The sequence below is a fragment of the Topomyia yanbarensis genome, chromosome 1 (assembly GCF_030247195.1).
Source record: "Topomyia yanbarensis strain Yona2022 chromosome 1, ASM3024719v1, whole genome shotgun sequence".
In the NCBI taxonomy this organism is placed as follows: Eukaryota; Metazoa; Arthropoda; class Insecta; order Diptera; family Culicidae; genus Topomyia; species Topomyia yanbarensis.
In genome coordinates, this window is record NC_080670.1 from 166,114,399 (window position 1) to 166,135,250 (window position 20,852).

At 42.9% G+C, this 20,852-nt stretch overlaps 1 protein-coding gene across 2 annotated transcripts in view; it reads left to right on the forward strand.

The window, feature by feature from the left end:
* The window catches only part of LOC131680392 (J domain-containing protein), a 150,535-nt gene extending 129,683 nt beyond the window's left edge, over nucleotides 1–20,852 (forward strand). For both annotated transcript variants that reach the window (XM_058961109.1, XM_058961114.1), the window contains one exon: nucleotides 9,231–20,852. In XM_058961109.1, coding sequence (XP_058817092.1) covers nucleotides 9,231–9,557 — 327 coding nt within the window. In that variant the 3' untranslated portion in view covers nucleotides 9,558–20,852. The remainder of the gene's footprint in view (nucleotides 1–9,230) is intronic.

Below are 20,852 nucleotides of genomic sequence, written 5' to 3' on the forward strand. Positions count from 1 at the left end.
GCATGCCCTTTTGAAACTAATTGTTTCTGACTTTGACCGCCATCACCCCAAGTCAAGGATTGCAGTGTGCAAAGGTCGAATGGCGTCGAGCCAGTAAACAATGTTAATAATAATAAGGCGATTAGGAAACCTTTCACTATCATCATTTTCCGTCCGTCGAAGTGCGGAAAATAAATGGTCCGTAGCCGAGGTGTCGCAGCCTGAGTAAGTTCCTTGAAGCCACATGTTGATTCCTTCGGTCGGTCCTTCCGCTCCTCGGCTTGGGGTGGTGGCTGCGAGTGAGCGCGTTATGCACGACCGATGACTTCAATTTATGGCTTCATTTAGTTGCTATTGTTGCAGAATTGCTTTGCGGAGGAGAAAAAAAAATGAAGAATGAAGGCAACAATGTCGCATGCTTGAACGTTTATTGCCGTAGTAGAGGGAAAGATCGAATGTTCAGGCCTTTGAGGACTGATTTTTTAAAATGAAATTAGCTAAGATTTGCTAAAATGAGTAATTATAATCAGAAAAGGGTGATTTTAGACTGCTTGAATCGAAACAATTTTAAACATCAATCGAAGCTGAAGATTCTGCAGTACTGGTAGTGTGCCAGATGTGCTGAGACAATAGAAATGGTCCTGTACCTTAACCTCTGCTAATCTTGTTGAACAAATCCAGTGATCTCATTTCGATGAAGTCTAAAATAGTGTTGGTGTACTTCAATCTGGTGACCATTAGAGTGGCTCGATATATTACATTTTTCAGCACAGCACTTTTTGAGTTTCTTTTGTGGTCACAAATGACTGTGCAAAATTTGAGAGCGGTCGATTCCTTCCCGGGTTTGCGCATTGCGTTCTAAGTTTGTATGGGATTTTATATGGGGAAATCAATTATTTTGCATTTACGTCAATAAAGATCGCTAATTCACTCGCTATGGAAAAACAGCTCTATAAAACTATAGTTCAAACCTTAGTTAACAATTTTGTCGAAAACGGTAACTAGCTACGAGTTTTCAAAAAATAGTTATAACGATTTTAAAACTTATGGTTCAATCCAAGTGCAGAAATTCATTATTTCTTCCAACACTGTCAGTACACCACTGACACCGATACTTTGAACTTAAATAAATGAGAATATATTCATCGCAGAGACTTGGTACCTTTGAATGAAATGTTCAGAACGAATTGCTGAATAACATAAACGTAGTCAGAAAATGAAAAGAAGAGAGAGGGGAGGCTTGTGTACTCCCCAGTCCCCTTTTTAGATAGTTTAGTATAACAAAAGGAGTACATCTTAAACTCTGGTTCTTACCGCTGAATTAAAAACTAATCTTACGTGTTTGAGCGCAACTATTTGAGGGCTCTGCTGTTATCTTATTTAAAATCGTACAACGGTTTATAAGTTGCATATAATTTAAAACCCTATTTCTTAGCCGTTCAGAGCCAGAATTTAAAAAAAAATCATCCATAGATTCCTTGAAGTCTCGGAATTGTTTCTATTGACGTTTACGTTTGAGAATCTAGGAACGAAACCAGGATAGTTACTTTAAACAAACGTTTTTGATGAAAATGAGTTAGGTTCACGAAAAATAGTGGTGATGTTAGAAGAACTGAAGTATACTTCAGGTTAGAAGCTAAGACGATTTCCAAAACTGAGTTAGATTTAGCCTCAAGCAAAAGCAACACATAAGATTTTAGGTGTAAATCTTAAATGTTGTAAACGTTACAACTATTGTAGTATGATTCATGTTTGGGTCTATCAAAATATTGCGAAAGTTGAGTCGTTCACATTTACAAGGACCTAATTATTCTTTGTCTTATACAAATCTATCTAAAAGAGGACTGGGGAGTACACAAGCCCTTCCTCTCCTTTTCACTTTCTGACTTTGTCTATGTTATGCAGCAATTTATTCTGAACATTTCATTCAAAGGTGCCAAGTCCCTGCGAGGAATATATTCTCTTTTATTTTAGTTTTAAATATCGGTGTCGGTGGTGTACTGACAGTGTTGGAAGAAATAATGAACTTCTGCATTTGGATTGGACCATATGTTTTAAAATCGTTATAACTATTTTTTGAAAACTTATAGCTAGTTACCGTCTTCGACAAAGTTGTTAACCAAGGTTTGAAGTATAGTGTTATTTCATATTGAGTGTAATAGCGATCTTTATTAACGTAAATAAAAAATAATTGATTTCCCCATATAAAATCCAATACAAACATTGAACGCAATGCGCAAACCCGGGAAGCAACCGACCGCTACCAAATTTTGCACAGGCATTTGGGACCACAAAAAGTGCTATGCCCGCTAGTTTAAATCATTTTGAAGTTTTCCCATACAACCGCGAGCCTCTCTAGTACCCAGTTGAGTCAAAAAATGTTCTGTGTTTCACAAAGATTCCCTTAATTATAGTGTATACAAGCGTGCAGTATGCAATGAATTAACTTGGAGTTCATGTAGTTTTCGATTTTTTTGGTCACATGCTTTCCCATAGTGCAACGTTTCCAAGGGATATCATTTCATCTTCAGGGAAAAGCAGAGTGATAAATGGTAACTTGCATCCTTATCATAACTAATTAATTTTTGAAAAACAGTTCATTCATTGTGGAGTAAATACACAAAACGTTTTCGAAATCGAACTCCGCCTATCGCCGAAGCGCTACACAGAATGCTGGTCCCGGTCTATTTGTGCAAGGTTCTAAAAGGTTACTTTTTGAATCGGGTAGGTTTACGAGACGAACATAGGGCAGAAGTCGATTAAGGTCACACCTGAAGTAGCTCAGGGCTCCATACTCGGCCGAACGCTATGGAACATAATGTACAATGTAGTCTTAACACTGCAACTGCCCAGGGGAATTGAGATCGCCGGCTTTGCAGGTGACGTTGTCCTGACGGTAATCGCCAAGGCCCATCGAGAATATGAAGATGTTGACGGCAGAGACAATTGACATCGTGGAAACCTGGATGGCTGACGTCTAGTTGCAGCTGCTCCACCACAAAACGGAGGTAGTGCTGATCAGTAAACGTAAAGAAATCCGGCTCGTCGTGATCATCATCGGGGGGCACTAAATCCCATCAATGCGTGCGCTAAAGCACCTGGGCGTAATGGTCGACGATCGGTTATGTTACAATAGCTATGTCGACTATGTATGTGAGCAGTCTACGAGGACAACTAATGCATTGGCAAGAATCATACCGAACAACGGAGGAGAAAGATGCAGCACTTGACGTCTCCTGACGGGTGCCCCATCCTCAATACTGAGATATGGCCTGGGTTGCTGCGCTGAACTCAAAGCGGAATCGGACGAAGTTGACAAGCACGTTCCGCCAAATGGCTGTTCGTGTCGCCAGTGCGTACAGAACGATATCATCGGAGGCAGTATGCGTAATTGCCGGGATGATTCCAATCTGCATCACTCTGGCTGAGGAGGTGGAATGCTACCAACGGAGAAATGCACGAAATGCAAGGGGACTGGTCCGAGCGGACTCGTTGGCTAAGTGGCAGCAAGAGTGGGACAACTCGGAGACATGAAGGTGGACCCACCGACTCATCCCAAATATGTCGGCTTGGCTGCATAGTGTAACGGACTTACTTTCTAGCATCACAAATTATTCCCACAAAACCAATTCCTACATGCACCAATGTGAATCCTTCTCAGGTCACAGGTCATAAAAACCAAATTTAACATATCCTTTAGTCAGGCCACTTGAAACGAGGCCACACTCATATTTTCCCACAGATCGTAAATTACTTGAACGATCGTTTTCAAATCCAACTTGCATAATCAGATGGGCGCATTCCAGTTAAACCATTCTGGGTCGCACCACTTGTTATAGCAACATTCTCACTAGGTCATTATTATGCTGAGGCGACAAATAAACAGCCTTGCGTAACCAAACAAAAGCAGCGATAGCAACCAATGCACCCATACTTATTCATTGATTTGTTTTCCCTTTTTTACGCTACCCGTACATAATTATGTACTTTGAAATTGTAACTGACTCCTCCCATTTTGATGTACATAGAATAGTTTAAGTCAGGTTAGCTAGGTTAGCTCGTAAGATTTTAAAATGGAATAAATCACATTATGTTAAACAGCCAACAAGGGTACAGGCTAAAAGTTTAAAATATCACGTATCCAAAAATAGGAAGCATGGAGAAGTGAACTTCCATTTGACACAATTTTTGTCTAGGCACGGACGCTTCCGGAAGTACTTGTATCTGTTTGGACATGTTTCGTCACCCCTTTGCTCGGAATGCGTGAACGTGCAAGAGACTCCGCAACACATGGTATTCGTGGCCCTAGCTTCGAAGAAGTTCGAATGAGTATGCCCGGTGTGACAGTCGACTACCCAACAAACATTTTTGCTTCAACAGTTCTTGCTCAGCTTATTCTCTCGTATCCAAGGCTTGTTCAGCTTGTTGGGTAGCGTCAGAGATGTGCCACGATGAGCATATCTGGGATGCGGTCAATAGAACAGTGACGAGTATAGTCTCCGAGCTGCTGAGGAAGTGGCGCAGGGACCAACAAAACAGCGCTACCGTCTGGAAAGCCGCCGTGAAACACCGCAGGGGAGCTCTTTGCCGGAGTAGACTAGATCCACCGCCGGGACAAATTTGATTAGTATGCGACGCAGTATGGACCGACGTCAACACTCTACCGGGTAGCTCGTCAGTAAGCTAGATCCACCGCCGGGGACTAGTTCGAGTTGATCGCGTCGAACAGCCAGCAGCGGGTCGTTGGGATGTCAGTGAACCGGAAGCTACGCTCCAGCCGGAATCCCGGCATCGACTGGTTGGCCCGCTGAGTAGGCTAGGTCCACTGCCGGGGACTTGATCGAGTAGCATCTGTAAAGTGAGAAATCTATCTACGATGAATTCACAGTAGAGTGATTCTAATTGACTCACGAAACAGGCATCGGTACCAAGAGAAATTCTTACGCCGGGGAACTCTATGTCAGTGTATGGTAGTTCTCTACCGGATAATATCCGAATAGATCTCGAAAATTCTGGGAGATAAATGGCCCAAGAAAGCGAGTATCAGTGTCGGCAAAAATTCCTCCGATGAGGAACTCTCTGTCGGTGTAGGTTGATTTCACCGCCGGGAACTATCCAAGTAAATCGTGATAAGGCTGAGAGCTGAAGGACTCATGGAAGCAGGAGCTAAATGGCTCCGGAAATCAGCAGCTAAATGGCCAACTGAGAGGAGAACTAAATGACGACGTAACAGATGGAGACGAAAAGCAAGATAAAAACCGATAGTTAAATGGCTCAAAGGTCGAACCATTCAATGGATCAAGTGAGGCTCCGGCCCGAGCAACACCGTTTGTTGACTAGCTGTTTCTGCAACATAATTCGATGATATGAAGCATACATCAACCATTATTCAACTGATTTAGTAACCCAAAAAGCACGCCAGCAAAAGTTTATGAGTTCTACAAGATGACGACACGAATGAACTCACGATGAATGAAGTTCATGTTTGACAATTCTCGGTGGTTTGTTTACTTTGTCAGTTGCGTGAGTTCGAGTGCAATGGGTGCTCATCTCTTGCATTTGCACTCACGTAACTCCCATGTAAACAAACCACCGAGAATTGTCAAACGAAGTTCATCCGGCTCATTTTGTTGGGTTATGTCGGTTGGTGTAAAACCTAATATGTTGCAAGTGTTGCCTAGGGAGATAGCTGCGGAAAATTCGTGAGCAAAAGAAAGAGGTGCAAAGAAAGCACATCGAGCAAAAAGTTGTAGTGAAAAACTCTTCGAAAAGGGTATCTCGATATGTAGTTCGGTTTTACCCTATCATAGATGCGCGAGGATGCTCTCACTACCGCATGGAAGGACGCCATTCATACGGGAGAAAGTTGGTGTGCCGTTGTAGATCATGTAGAAGAAACACAAAAAACAGCAAAAGCGGAAGGAAGAGAGAAAAATGAAGCAGAGGAGAAAAGTAGAACCTCCGGCTCGTCAGAAGGCGCCCAAGGGAGAAGCCGTGGTCGTCAAAGCTAATGACGCGTCGTATGCAGCGTTCCTCAAGATGCGACCCGGAACTGGGGAATATGGGTGAAAATTGATGAGAACCAGGCGTACCCAAAAAAGTGAGATGCTCTTCGAATTGAAGGAGAATCCCACGAATATGCAGGGGATTATGACCAAATTACCAAATTACTTAAATTACTTAAGAGGCAAAAGATTAAGCTTTAAAACCAGAAACAGTGATTGTGTGCACGGATCTGGATCAGATCACGCCGGTAGACGAGGTAAGAAATGCACTGAAGCGACAGTGCAACCTTGGCGAGGTTCGCATGATCCCATTAAAGCAGGGGTACGGAGGAACACAGACAGCGAAAATTCGTCTTCCGGTAACCGCTGCTGACATGGCGCTTGAAGTAGGCAAAGTCGTCTAGCTTGCTGGTGGCGCGAGATACTCAGTACGTTACGCCTGCTTCAGAACCAGAAAGCGGGCTCCGAGAGCATTATCGGAGCCAGATAGAGAGGAGCACAAGGCAGCGTTTCGGGAAGCTAGAACCATTTTAACCGGGAGATCAAGCTTAGCAAGTCAGATTATATAATGAACTGTGCCAAAAAGTAGACGCCAATTCCTGGGAGACGCGTACCGAGTCGTGATAGCTAAAATGAATATCTCGTTGATGACAGCCGAAATGTGCCCGGGTAGCTGGCCACCGACACCATACGACGAAGGAGAAGAAGAAAACACGGATGATAGGCAAGTTCCTAGAGACGATCTCGCAAAGCTGCGATCCTGACATATTCGGCCATGTTTCTGATGGTTCTGCAGAAGTGTCTGGATGAAGACAACTTTGCTGCCAAAGCCAGAGAAGCCACCGGGCAATACGGCCTCATAGAGGCGTATATGCCTGCTGTATACATTCGGGAAAGTCCTGGAAAAAATCTTCCTTAACAGGCTGACAAAATGCACTGAGGGTGAGCGCAGACTGTCCAAGATGCAGTATAGATTTTGTAAAAGAGCATCGACGGTGGATGCAATTCGGACAGTGTTCGAGAGTGCGGAGAAGGCATCCAAAGAGAAGCAAAGGGAAGATCAATACTGTGCCGTGGTCACGGTAGATGTGAATAATGCGTTCAATAAGCTGGGAAGACATCGTCACAGCACTGCACAGAATTAGGGTCCTCGATTATCTATTTCAGATCCTAAAGAGCTACTTTCAGATCAGAGTGTTGCTGTTCGAAACAAACGAAGGGCAGAAGTCAATGCGAATCACAGCGGGCATTCTTCGGGGTTTTATTCTCGGTCTGATTCTTTGGAATGAGATGTACGATGGGGCCTTGACACTGCGAATGGCCAGGAACGGGAAGATCGTGAATTGCACTGATGACCTGTCCTTGACGATGCTGAAGAAATGAAGGTGTCGGTGACGGAGACAATAGATGTGATCAAGAGCTAGATGTGGAGATAGCTCACCACACGGTGGAAGTGTTGGTCAGCAACTGCAAAGCGGGTCAGTGGATGCAGATCGACTTCGAAAAGCACGTGATTGCATCGAAGCGTGCACTGAAGCAATTGGGAGTGATAATCAACGACCAGTTGAGCTTCAAAAACCACTTCGCCTGCGAAAAATCGGCGAAGGCAACGAAAGTAATAGCTAGGAACATGCCAACAGTCGGCAGCATGAGACGTCTGCTAGCTAGTGTTTCGTCATCGATGCTGCGATATGGGGTTCAAGCCTGGGGTGCGGCGCTGGAAACCAAGTAGAACCGCGTAAAACTGAACAGGGCGTTCCGGCTGATGGCCGTACGAGTTGCGAGTGCGTACAGAACAATATCGTCAGTGGCAGTATTCGTTATCGCCGGAATGATCCCCATCTGCATCACCCTGGCGGAGGCTATCGAGTGTGTTCATCGGAGAAACACCATAAACGAGAGGAAGATGGTGAGAATCGATTCGATGGTGAGGTGGCAGCAGGAATGGTTTGATATGTAGAAAAGGTGGACCTACCGATTCATCTCAAACCTGTCGACGTGGGTCTATAGAAAGCATGGACAGGTCAACTTCTACCTGATACAGTTCCTGTCGGGCCACAGATGCTTCAGGAGGTATCTTCATCGGTTCGGGCAAGTAACGTCACCTTTGTACCCGGAATGTGAGAACGTCGAGGAGACACCAAAGCATATCGTCTTCGAATGTCCGAGGTTCAAAGCGACACACAGGGCGATGCTCGGAACGGGAGGATCGGACATCAACCCGAATAATATCGTTTACAGAACGACAAGCGACGTAAACACGTGGAATTCGGTCTACAGAGTAGTGATGAAAATCAGATCGCCTTGACAAAACCGTGATGAATAGCGAGCAACGGTTCCGGAGGTAACTCTCCGCTGGAGTAGGCTAGATGCATCGAGAAGATTGTGACAGAGCATCCGGTACGGGTCGTCGGGATACCAGCGAACCAAACGCCACACTCCACCCGGAATCACCGGACCGACGGCACCTTACCGGTTGACCCAAGAGAAATATAGCGAAAGCAAAAAAAGGATCGGTATCGGGAGAACTTTATTCGTCGGGAAACTCTCCGTCGGCGTAGATTCACCGCCGGGGACTAGACTGAGTAGATCGTGATGAGACACCACCAGTCGCGGGTCGTCAGGACACCAGCGAACTGGACGTCTTTCTTTTCCGGGATCGCCGAACCGACCGCGGCACTTGGCTGGTTGGTTCGGTTTATGGAGATCTTCTGTCACCGGGAAATTCTCCACTGAAGTAGACTAGGTTCACCGTCGGCGACTATTCCGAATAGATCGCGAACAACTCGGGAGGTGAATGGCTCAACGAGGAAGTCGTGATAAATGGTACGAGAAGGGAGCCAAAGGGTTTGAAGGAGTTGCGGTGCTGAATGGTACTGCAAGAGAACCAAAGGGCTTAATAAGTCGCGGTGTTGAATATCACAAGGGAGCCGAAGGGCTCAGTAAATTGGACAATCTAGAGTTTGCCGCCCAGACTCAAGAGTATATGTTTAGGCATTGTTGTCATTCACGTTGCGTCGTGTTTTTTTGCAGTTTTGCGACACTTTGGTGACCTGCTTCTCATATAAAGGTATTAACCTCTTCTGCAGACACGCAGATTGATATATTATCGCATTTATAGTTTCGGCAGTACAAAAAATGGTAGCCTACGAACCGTAGGAACATATTAATTATGATACCATACAATCCTCGCTGGTTTTTCAATTCTAACTGTTTCATTTCTCCTTCTTCTCTCATCTTCCACAGGAAGCCAAAGAGATCCTTTGCGATCCGGAAAAGCGTGCCAACTACGACAAGTGGCGCAGCAGCGGACTCCAGATCAGCTACAAGAACTGGGTCGGCATGAAGGAACACGTCCAGCAGAGCATGCACTGGGCTACTCCGAAAACCAAGGACCGAATGCTGCCGGAAACGGGTGGCACCGCTAGTGGTCTCAGTGCCGGCCAACCGAATCCGGCCCATCGACGCGCATCGGAAGGTGGTGCTGCGCTGCACTATGGCGGCCGGAAGGGTGAATGGGGATCGGAGAATCCGAGCGAGGTGGTCAATAAGTTCCGCAATTATGAGATCTAAGTATAAGTTGGGAGAGTGCGTTTTTGGTTCTCGGTTTCTGGTGGTGATTGCACTGGGCGGAAGCGCGAACTCCGGACGCCTTCGGCTGCCGACGGGTACTCTGATCGGATAAATAATTTGTGCTCCTTTTTACCGCGGTCGGTACACCGCTGGTTTCGAAGGCGCTTGGATTTCGTTGGCTGCCTGGTCTAACCGCACGGAAACAGTTTGCTTTTAAGAGTACATATTTACATTTTGTCACTAAGGTTATGTTATGTTTCTGAAAAACAAAAAGTAGCAAGTTGTTTTGGATCTTAAAGATAAGTGAATCTATTTGACCGAAAAACGGTGCATTAAATAAACACGTTACACAAAGTATATAAAATCAAATTCTTCACATTAACATGATTGTTGTTTCATGAGAACTATTGTGTACTGTTATTCGTAATAGATTTAAAACTGCATACAAACATAAATTAGTAACGTGTCAGAATAGCTGAAGAATCTGTGTTGATTGAAAAATGCATGTAACTAAAAAATAGATGTTTTGATAAATATCAACGATAGATTCATTAACAAAAACCCAATATGATCACTGATGTGTGCAGTATTCCTGATGTAGTCAATTTCCTTTGTGTAGTAGCCATTGAGAAGAAACCGAGCAGGAAAGAAACAGAAAGTTTTAGAGTAATAATTTCCATACAAACTGAGTGCAAAGATCGCGCATCTTCCTTCTCGGTGCCGGCAATCAAATTGCCAAATTCATCTATCAATCTCAAGCGGACAAGTTTTACTATCTACACAGAGAGAACCAACCGATCAGTGTAAATGTGTAATATTTGTAAAATTTTTGTACACTTTTAAACTATGTTAAAAACAATTAATCAAATAAGCGTAGAATGTCTATTTAGTGGAACGTTTTCCTAATCCCGTTGAAACGAAGTGCTGTTTTTTGATATTGTAGTCTATTTTTTCCTATACACTAGTACGTAAGATATCACGGCTAGGGAAGCCAGTTTAGAAAGTTTTCGGAAGAGGAATGATTCTACTACTATGTTCCAAATTGTTACGTAGGTTTAGAAAGAAACAAAAGTTTATGATGCCAGGAAAAAAGATGCTGTCCCTGTCCAAATCAAATCCCACCTCTTTTTGCCTTTTTGGGACTGTTTGCAATCAAAATTATTTGCTAGTAAACTATACATCAACTATTTTTAAACAGAAACTGTGAAGCAAGCGTATCGCTCTATTGAGAAAGCTATATCTATTTTGAATTAATCCTGTTTATATAGACAATATTTTCCGACATAGATATATACACATTTCCATATTTCGACGAGCAGCCGAGAAGAAGTTTATCCAAACACGTAAATCAAACAACTGGAGGGCACGTCACGGCAAGAATTACTCCGTCCCCATAGAGCTTCCCTTCCTCCGTCGCTGTTTTAGTCACTTGGAACTTAATGACTTTCCATCAGTTGGTCAGGCATGGAAAAGTGTTTTTCGTAACTCGAAGGGGAGAAGCTACTTAGCGTCGAAAGTTTCAAGGTAAGCTACACAGCTTAACCAAGCAAGAAGCTATTGTGGGGGAGTATCCTCGCTTTACAGGCAATGCACCGAAGAAAAGGGTGTCTTTCCACTTGTCAGTCATACAGATAGAGTGATTGATGTAGCCTTACCTTGCCTGATGCATACGTGGATTGAGGAAAATTACAGAGTGCTCAACTGGATCTTCAATTACAGCAGGAAAATATGAGAGCAGCAATTTGTGTGGTAGAGCTTTCTAGACGATTCCCCTTTCGGTTTGGCATCTGAGACGCTGATGTGCGGATCGATATTCTGCTTCAGTGGTGTGCATCCGGAATAGAGAAGGAAAAAACCACAAAACCACCCTTTTCCAATACAATCCTTCCCTGGAGTAAAGTTTAGTAATTTTATCCTTCCAGTGGATGGCTAATTGAATACTGGTTTCTGCAGAAGATAAAAGGTTGAGATGGAATGTTTCGTCATGGATTCATGCGTTTCAGAATGACATCCCATCGCTGGAAGTAGCAAGTTCAGGCTGCCGTGCATAGAACATTGCACGAAACTGTCCAGTAAGTCCAGTCGAAAAATGAGCTGGAGTACTGGCTGGTTCTAGTTAGTAATCCGGCTCCAGTGACTCACCCGATTCTAATTTGAACCAGTTGTGTTACTGGAGGCAGATGCTAACTATAGCCAGCCAAAGTTCCGGCTCATTTTTCAACTAAATTTTACTAGGTTTAACCTCACTTTTTAGCAAATGAGAGAACTTGTTTACTAAGTTCGAATCGCGTTTCAATTGTAAACAAATTCGTTGAACTGCCATTCTTCAAGGATTCAATCTTGTATTGAAGCTAGAGTTTTGCGTTAAAGTTGCAGCATTCTGTTTAGGTCGCAAATTCTCCTTCGCCTTGGTACAGCTTCCGGGTATACTTTGAAGTGTTTGAATCTGTGCGAATTAACAAGACTCATCTTTTTGCTGCTAGTACAGTTGCTTTGCATAGTTCATTTCCGACTTCCATTCGGAAATTAATATCAGTTAGGATGTAATGGTAGATCTGATATGCTTTTCATTTAAATCACTATCAATTTAATATATGCCAAACTGGTTGGCGAATTATTTGGAGAAATAACGCATTAAAAACATTTCCAAATATCGCGTATCAATCTTTGAGGAAACACGAAGTGCAATGAGACCTCTATTTTTGGAAATTCTAGCGAAACCCTCTTAGAATTTCAGTATCATCATCATCATCCTGACCGAAAAAATTTGAGTACTCCGAATCATGTATTTTGGATTTCCTGCTTCTCGGGGTGCCAATCTCCATATCTTCCACGATAGAACAAAACCAGCGATTACGGAGTCCACCCTGAAGTCGACTACTTGCAGGTCCTCTGCAGAGCATATGTTTAATTGGTCTCTCTTGCGGTATCCGCGCTACATGTCCAGCTCATTGTAGCCTGCCGTGTTTTATCAGTATACTTGCCACCGAGTTTTTAACGCAGAATTCTCTCAAATACAACAAGCACTCGATAGACTGCTTTAGGCTCATGCGCAAGGGGAGGGTTTTGGGGGTTCAAACCCCACCAATAAAGGTTGTGAATTACTTTAAAATCTTTCTTAACTTACTGATCAGGAAAAAATTATACTGCAAGCAGTTTGCAAAAATGACATGTCATTTGAGTTCGATCACTCTAGAAATAAAACGTCGAAGAAACCTTGCGAGGGTGGCTGGAAAGGGATGTATGTCAAGTTAGTCAGCACCTCCGAATCGGTTCACGTTTCGACAAATTTCGAAATTAGCAATACTTGTGAGTAGACCAGTTCCACAGCAACGGTAGATCAACGGGCTAGCAACGGGAGCTGAGGAGGGGAAAAAACGAAGTAGAAGAAAATCGGGATATCGTTTCCTGAAAAAATTCACCGCCGATGACCGTCAGTATCCGGAGAAATACTGCTGCTGTGGAACTCTCAGCATCAGCTCACTGATAAATAGATACGAGTAGCGGAAGTATACTGCGTGTATCAACAGGAGACGATATTTGAAGCAGACCTGAACGGGCTAGTTTAACCGTGAACAAGCAACAACTGAAGCTTGTTTTTTTACCCATCCAGCGTCATACGATTCAGCTTAATTAGTTTTATGGGAAAGCCATATTCAAGCATTACCTGCCACAGTTCGTTTCATTTCACTGAATCGTACGCTGCCTTGAAATGTACAAACAGATTATGAATCCGCAAGTTGTGTTCCCGGAATATATCTAGAATTCACAGCATAACCATTTTGTCGTCTTTGATCGTCATTTTCAAACTCCGCTTTGATATTCACCGACAGAGGATTTAACCAACGGGCGCAGTCTGCTAAACAGAACACTAGAAAGTACCTTGTAGGAACTGAAGATTGTTAAGCCTCGCTCGATGTTATTACACTAGAGCTTTTGGTCCTGCTTGAAAATAGGGCATACGACGCCAACCAATTCGAAGGCATTTCTCCTTCCACCCAGATCATCCTGATCACGCAGTGGATTGCGTCGTACAGCCAGTCACTCGCAATTTTTAGAAATTCGGCCGGCATTCCGTCCTGACCAAAGGCAGTACCGTTTTTTAAATCTCGAATAGCCTTTCATTCTTCTTCTAGCATGGGTTTCCGTCGCTCTGTGATACTCAGCATCGAACTAGTCCTTCCTCTGGTTTCCTCGTGTGCTACCCAATACGAGTTATGAAACTGTTGACTCGGCCGCCTCGTGGACGTGTTGCCACGCACCGTTCAGGTTATGTGCTTGCAAATATTCTTCCGTTCTAAATCACTGCCAATAACCGGACGAAAGATTTCTTCCCTTCCAATCGGTGAATTCGTGTCCCCGATGACGAGTTTTACGTCATGTTTTGGGTATTCTAGGTAAGCCATCTTTCACATCCTCGAGTTTGGCACTTGTAACGGCGTAGGCATTGATCAACCTATAGTTGAAGAAACTGCTCTGTAACCTTAACGTACAGATACGGTCACTCACCAGCTTTGGGCATATTTATTTCGTTCAACTTCAATACCACACCTTACGTTTAACTCCACTCGTTAGGTTCTGTACAACATCTGGCTGCAGCTTCTTCTGTACGAAAATCCATTTTTCTTCATGTCTTCCTCAGATTTGACAATTCGCGAAGTTTCTTTTCGGGTGACGCCATTGTTCCAATTTTCGAAAAACTGACAGCGATAAATATACAGTGTAAACAATACACTCTAAACTACTTCCACCCAAATTTTCAAGCGAAAATAATCAATTATTTTATGCAGCGTTGTTTCTGTGATGCAATTTGATGTGGGATACCCAGGATTCTGATGAAAATCCTGTTCATAATACTGACACGATCTTCAAAATTGTGATAGTACCCTCTAGCTCATGTAATCCTACTCAGAATTCAAATGGCATATTTTCATGAAGATTCTGATGGAGCAGGTCAACATCCCATTAGCAGGAATCCATCAAATTCCTGAAAAGAATTACGTTTACATGCTGAGTAGAAATTTGTAAGAATCCTGAACGGATTTTTATCCAGAATTCTTGGCCGGACTTTTCAAAATCCTTCCATAAGAAACACGAGCAGGATTGCCAGAAATATGATGGCGTTAGACCTAGGGGCAGATCACTTGTGATGCATTTTTAAAATCAGCGAAATTAAATGCATTTATTTCCATCAAAATAGAAATTCATAATGTATTTTGCGTTGCGTGCAATGTTGTTTGCGTTGCGTGTAAGACGTCAAAACCCTACAGAAAAACTAGCCCTACATTTAACAAACATTTCTGCGAGGCAGTGCAAAACTGATGCAAAAATGGAAATTAAATGCATATTTTTCAATTTGATGCCAATTTGTTATACATTCTTAGAGTGATCTGCCCCTAGCGTTAGACGGACTCTATCAAATGACAGTGTATGTGTCAAATAAGGATGATTTTTTTTATTTAATGAAGTTGATGTCGTATAAGAGTCTCTATTAACCCTCAAAAAGGAGAGGGGTCTCAGAGGCCCGGCTAGTTATAATTCTCTACTTTCAATGAACTTGTAAGTTGAAATGCAAATGTTTTCGGGTTTTCGATTCTCTCACTGATAAAGCGACAAAAAAGAGGCTTTTAATTTCATTGGGTCTTAAAAGCGTTGATTCTTGAAGTCGTAATTTTAGCTTGCCTTTTTGAGGGTTAAGATATTCAATATTACATCGCAGAAATTACCGAAACCAGTACCATGATATGATAGACTATGCAATGTGGGTATCGACAGAATATTTCACAGAGACGTCCGAGAATCCATCGTCGGTGTTTTGTGGTTCATCACTGGTGACAAACATGAGTTGGAGAGTTTGCGAAGACTACACGCGTAGTGACATCCGGTACGGTATTGGTTCACGAAATCATTCGACAATACAGAGGACACGAACCTACTAACGAAAGTAATAGATTCAGTCTTTTGACAAGGATCTTTTAGTGTAAGCATTACTCGCACATTGTGGCTCATCTGACTTGAAAATGGATTAGCAAGGGCATGTGCCACAGCCATGCCACGAAAACTGGAGTGTAGAACATCCATAGCAAGGAACTGGAACGTGAAATATAGTGAAACTTTAAGCGGCCATAGCCAGGATCAGTGTTCCTATAACGCCCCAGGAAATGAGCCATGACAAATTTAAGAATAGAAGGACTTTTCTCGAAGCACGGTCCAACGATTTGTCCAACTATATAGTACGCCGAGCAGAAGTCGACTAATATTGAAGTGATACAAGTTTCCGACAAAGAACTAGTAGCATTGACGAAAGGTCTACGGGTGAAGAAAGCGCTCGGATCGGATGGAATCCGAAACGTCACTTTGAGAGCGCCCATCCAGGCATTCTTGGATATGTTCAGCTTGGTGTTCTAGATGAGAGTCACTGTCCTGAGAGCGATCATTGCTGCTGCCAAAACTAAGTAAACTTCTCTGGATCATTCGTCGTATAGAACAATATGCTTGCTCTGGAAACCCTTAGATAGGACTATTCTCAAAGAGATAATCCTTTTCCAACAATTGCGGATAAGGATTACAGTTTTTCTAAGAACCAATTCGGAAAGGGAAGTCTGCAGTGAACGCTGTTAGGACAGTGATCGAAAGAGTCGAAACGGCGCTGGACACCCATTCTCATACTGCTTTCCTCGATCTGAGTTAACACAAAGCATGGAAAGGTACCTTCTACCTGACGCTGTTCCTGTAGGGCCATGGCGTCTTTAGACAGACTATCCTTACCGGTTTATGCAAGCTACTTCACTCTTCTGTTCCAGAAATGTTGAAAAACGTTTGAACACATGGTCCATGTCTGTCATAGATTCGCAGCAATACGACGGGAGATGCCTTTGTTTAGCGTGGAGAATATCGTTGCTGAGATTTGTCTAGAATTGCAGCAAAAGAAATGTAACAAGCAACAAGACAACAATACCAACTAACAGAAAAAATATGAATGAATCGTACCAAATAGATGAAAAACCACTGCAAGAGTAGCTGTGAAAGTGGATCGGGAGAAAAAATAGACAGACGAGTACACAATGTCGAAAAAACAGGGCTGCGGTGTCTGTAGAACATCAACCACCGCGGATCTCTCCATCGTAGTAGATTGTTCGCAGGGGACTACCCGAGAGCACCGCGACCAAGCTGACAGCTGAACGGATGATGACAACTACTATCGGTCTCGGTAAAAATTTCATCATCGGGGAACTCTTCATCGGAGTAGAGTAGATTCGACGCCGAGAATCATCCATGTAGACCGCATCAAAGTTGGGACTCTTCTGCGTACATCTTTTGATCATTCATGTTAGAAAACCTTTGCAGTGGGTTCGGCGGAACCCTAGTGTGGTTTGACATTCGTAAAACGGACAGTGGACAATACAAGTGTAGGGAGCTAAACTAGCTGCGGACAGGGAACAGTAAGAAAGCTGCAGTTGAACGCCAATCCTCTGCCACCGGATCACGCTTTGCTGCCTCTTATCCAACATCATAAAGCCGGTTTTCAGTTAGTTCGATATGTCAACACTGTGGTAAAACGTAACCGCTTTTCTCCAATTTCTTCAAAGTGGCATCAATAGTTTGTGTAGCTTGCCGTGGGGGTAGGTCGGGAGTCTTCTCGTTGCATAATTGTGTTAGAATAAGACTGTATTAGGCAATCCATGAGACGTTTCTGATCAGCCGATTAGGGATGCGACGTCCGACAATATCGTTGATTCGATTCACCATCAAACGAGTCGGACTAACAAAAACATCTGGTTGAATCGACTAACAAAGTTTGTCGGACGAGTTTTTCTGTTCGCAGGAGTAGACTTGTTGACAGAACCCACCGCTGGATTGTCAAACAAACGTCTAATGGGTTGCCTAATAACAGACTAGCTGACCGCTACGAACATGGTATCCGCGTAAGGTGGCATCTCGGAGTGATAGTAAGACTGTCACTAGAAAGTCTAACCGAAGACTGGCAACTCTACCCAGAATCTGGAGACAGTAACTGCAACGTCACTTGCGGGTAAAGGTAGTACTTCCCATAGTAATGCACACACACATATATACTTTTACATTAAGCTTCCTACCTTCCTCCAATAGAAACGCTGTAACCTCTGTCACTTCTCGTTTGTATGGGGCTGGGACGGGACCTGCGGATTCGTGTTTTCTTATTCTTTCTTTTTGTTTGTTATATCTTACTTCTTCGATTCACACACACTAATACTTGGTGTAGTTCAAGAAATGACATGACTTTTTTAAAGAACAAACAAGAATTCTAGAGAAAATTTTCAATAGGACGTAACATTGAGAGCCTCTCTTTGTTTACTTTCTCTTTCGTTTATTACGACGTCATTACAACACTTTGCACTAATTTTCCAGTACATATCGAAAGGCGACGGTTTTTACTAGAATATTATGCAAAGAGTTTAGTAGTAAATGTTGAAATGGCCGAGTAATTAACAGGAGAGAAAGACCCCAAAGAGAATCTCTCATTGTTACTTACGTCCTATTGAAAATTTTCTCTAGAATTGAACTTTCAAATTTTTTTTGTGAATCCATTATCATGGAGTGCAAGGTCAAAAATTGCGGTCGAAGTAAAGCGAAAAATCCGGAGATGACTTTTCACCATTTTCCGGTGAAACCCGATTTGTGAGAACAGTGTTCACAAGAATTACCGATCTCGAAATTAATGAAAGCACTATCATCTCCACTATTATTATTGATCTGATTAATTTATTGAAATATTTGAAAAAAAGTTTAGCGTTTACTTAATTTCAAATAGAATACTCCCCATATTAATCACTCTGAGGACAGCCGGTTCAATCTGACATTTGCGTGCTGGATCAATTTGACACGCGTTTTTTTTCTTTCCGCAGGTCCCGTCCCAGGTATGGGGGAAGGAAAGAGATATCAGTCTTCTTAATGTGTAGTCTTCGGTCTAACGCAAAGTGGCGCGTGGCACGGCAGAGTTGCTATCGCTGCAATTTAGTTCAGGTCCCTGCTAGGCGTCCATTTTTTCCTAGCTAAGATCTGCCTTAGTTAAAATTAAAACAACCCATTGCAAGAACATGAACCTAGAAGCGGCTAGGCCAATAATATGTTGACTACTGTGAACGTATGTATATCGCTATAGCGGATGACAGAGATGACACCACCTTGGTTTAGCTGTCTCTAAAATCCCTAATAGAAGTGATGGAAGTTCGGCGTGGTAGGGCTGACCACCGGGTCTGCTTCAATCGCCACCTCAATTTTCGAAGATGTTGCAAGTGATGACGAAGACTGCGAGTAGAGAACGACGAACTAGCCACCGACTGGCGGTTGATCACAACGAGGCGTCGACGATGCATATTGGGAAGTGGGATGATTGCAAAGTTATATTGTAAACGTCCAACGGAATGTCCCAAGGCAGATGACTTGCTGTCATACTGCGTAAGTGATTATACCGGCCACAGTTCGACTACGGAGTTGATTAATATGCTAGCATAGCATTCGGCGATCCTCCACCCAGATATCACCGATTTTTTCGACAATCACACCTGGAGATAATTTCCAGCTGTTTCTTGTACGCACTTTGGCAAACATCAGAGCATCTCGAATCAAACATTTCATCAGACTTTTCTACTTCTTGATTGGCTTCGTTACTGTCACAAGAAGTTACCGAAGTAAAGACAAGTTCTAACCTGGCGATCAAACAAAACTTCAGTCGGAGATTTTCCTTCAGAAGCTGATCGGTTGGGTGTGCTTCTATATGAGAGCAAAAACATGATTCAGTGATTGATTCTCTCCTAACTCGTGCTCAACACTTGGCCGTTGTATTGTCTTTTGATGTACTCGATGTCGTTGACAGCGCCAATACTCAGCAAATTCCGCGCCCGTAAATTCGGTGTCATTGTTGGATACAAAAATTACTGGCATACCGAGTCTAGGAGAAAGTCTACGTAGAATACTGTTTGTAGCCGCATTGGTGATTCGTCTAGCTTGAACGATCTCCTGGTCACTTAGAGTACGATTCTCCATCATTGGGACCGGAAAAGTTTACGTGAATGCGCTGCCATAGGCCAAATTCTTCGTCCATAGCACAGAAGCAGCACAAGGAGAAGATCTACTAACACGTCGTCACGTAACCGATGACATCGTCATCTATGGAGGGTTACTAGACATAGCGTCTGGTGATTGCTTTCATCCTCTACCTGGCCGGTTGTCTACGATGAAACTGATCCAAGCACCGTTTTCGATGCGTCGATGGAATACCACGTGAGTGGTTCTTGTCTGAAATGGAATCGTTTAAGCTCCGGATCAATGGATATTGATGGAGGCCAACAGAATCGTATGTACCAGAAGTTTTTAAAAAACAAGCTTGGGTACTTTGTTCTATGGCTCTGAAACGGAGAGGTAAAATTTTTACAGTATCTGCGACAATTTAAAGACCTTACATATTTTGCAAGAATGATGCTAATCTTCTTCTGACTTGACGTGCTGGTTGATTGGACGAGACAACATGTCAGCGCTGCCAAACTTGTCACTCGGCACGTACTCAAGAATCTTCTGTTTCGTCATCGTAGTGAGTCAGCAGAAGCCTCCAGGAGAGAATCTTCTTAAATCGCTCGAACGAACGAAATACTATGTTCAGGCTGATCAGATTTGAGTTATATGTTGGGTTTTCTCTCAAATGCCTTTATATTCGAAACCAATAATAAAATCTTTTCAAACGGAAGCTCGTTCTGACAATTCTTGCCGAGCGTGCCGGTTGCCCGACTGCTTTACCCACAGCAAATACTCTGAACCACTCGAATCCTAAGCAATGACAATCCTATCAATCCTTCCTATTAACAATCAACCTAACAGAGGAACAGAGCAAATCAAAGTTAGAAATACGGACCAGCACCGATAGTAGAAGCATTTGCATTAATTGCGATTATTTACATCCCGAATGGAAACTAGAACATAAAGAAAAACCTGTAACAATCAAACATTTGTGTGTACCTCTCTGCCAAAAAAATCGAACAAAAAATACAAAAAAAAGTTGTACTTGGTAAAACTAAAAGCTCAAAACTAATACCATGTGTTTAAAAATATGGAATCAATTAAAAAATAATGATTAACAAAATATCGTTTGAAAAGAGTAACATACACACATGTAAGTATATAGGATTAAATGTGATAAATGATAACAGTACATTGTATTATGATGGAACATACCTACACACATAACAGCCACCAAACAACACCTGGACAAAGACGTACTTAACAAGACAGCACTTATAATAAAGAGACATTAACAACTTC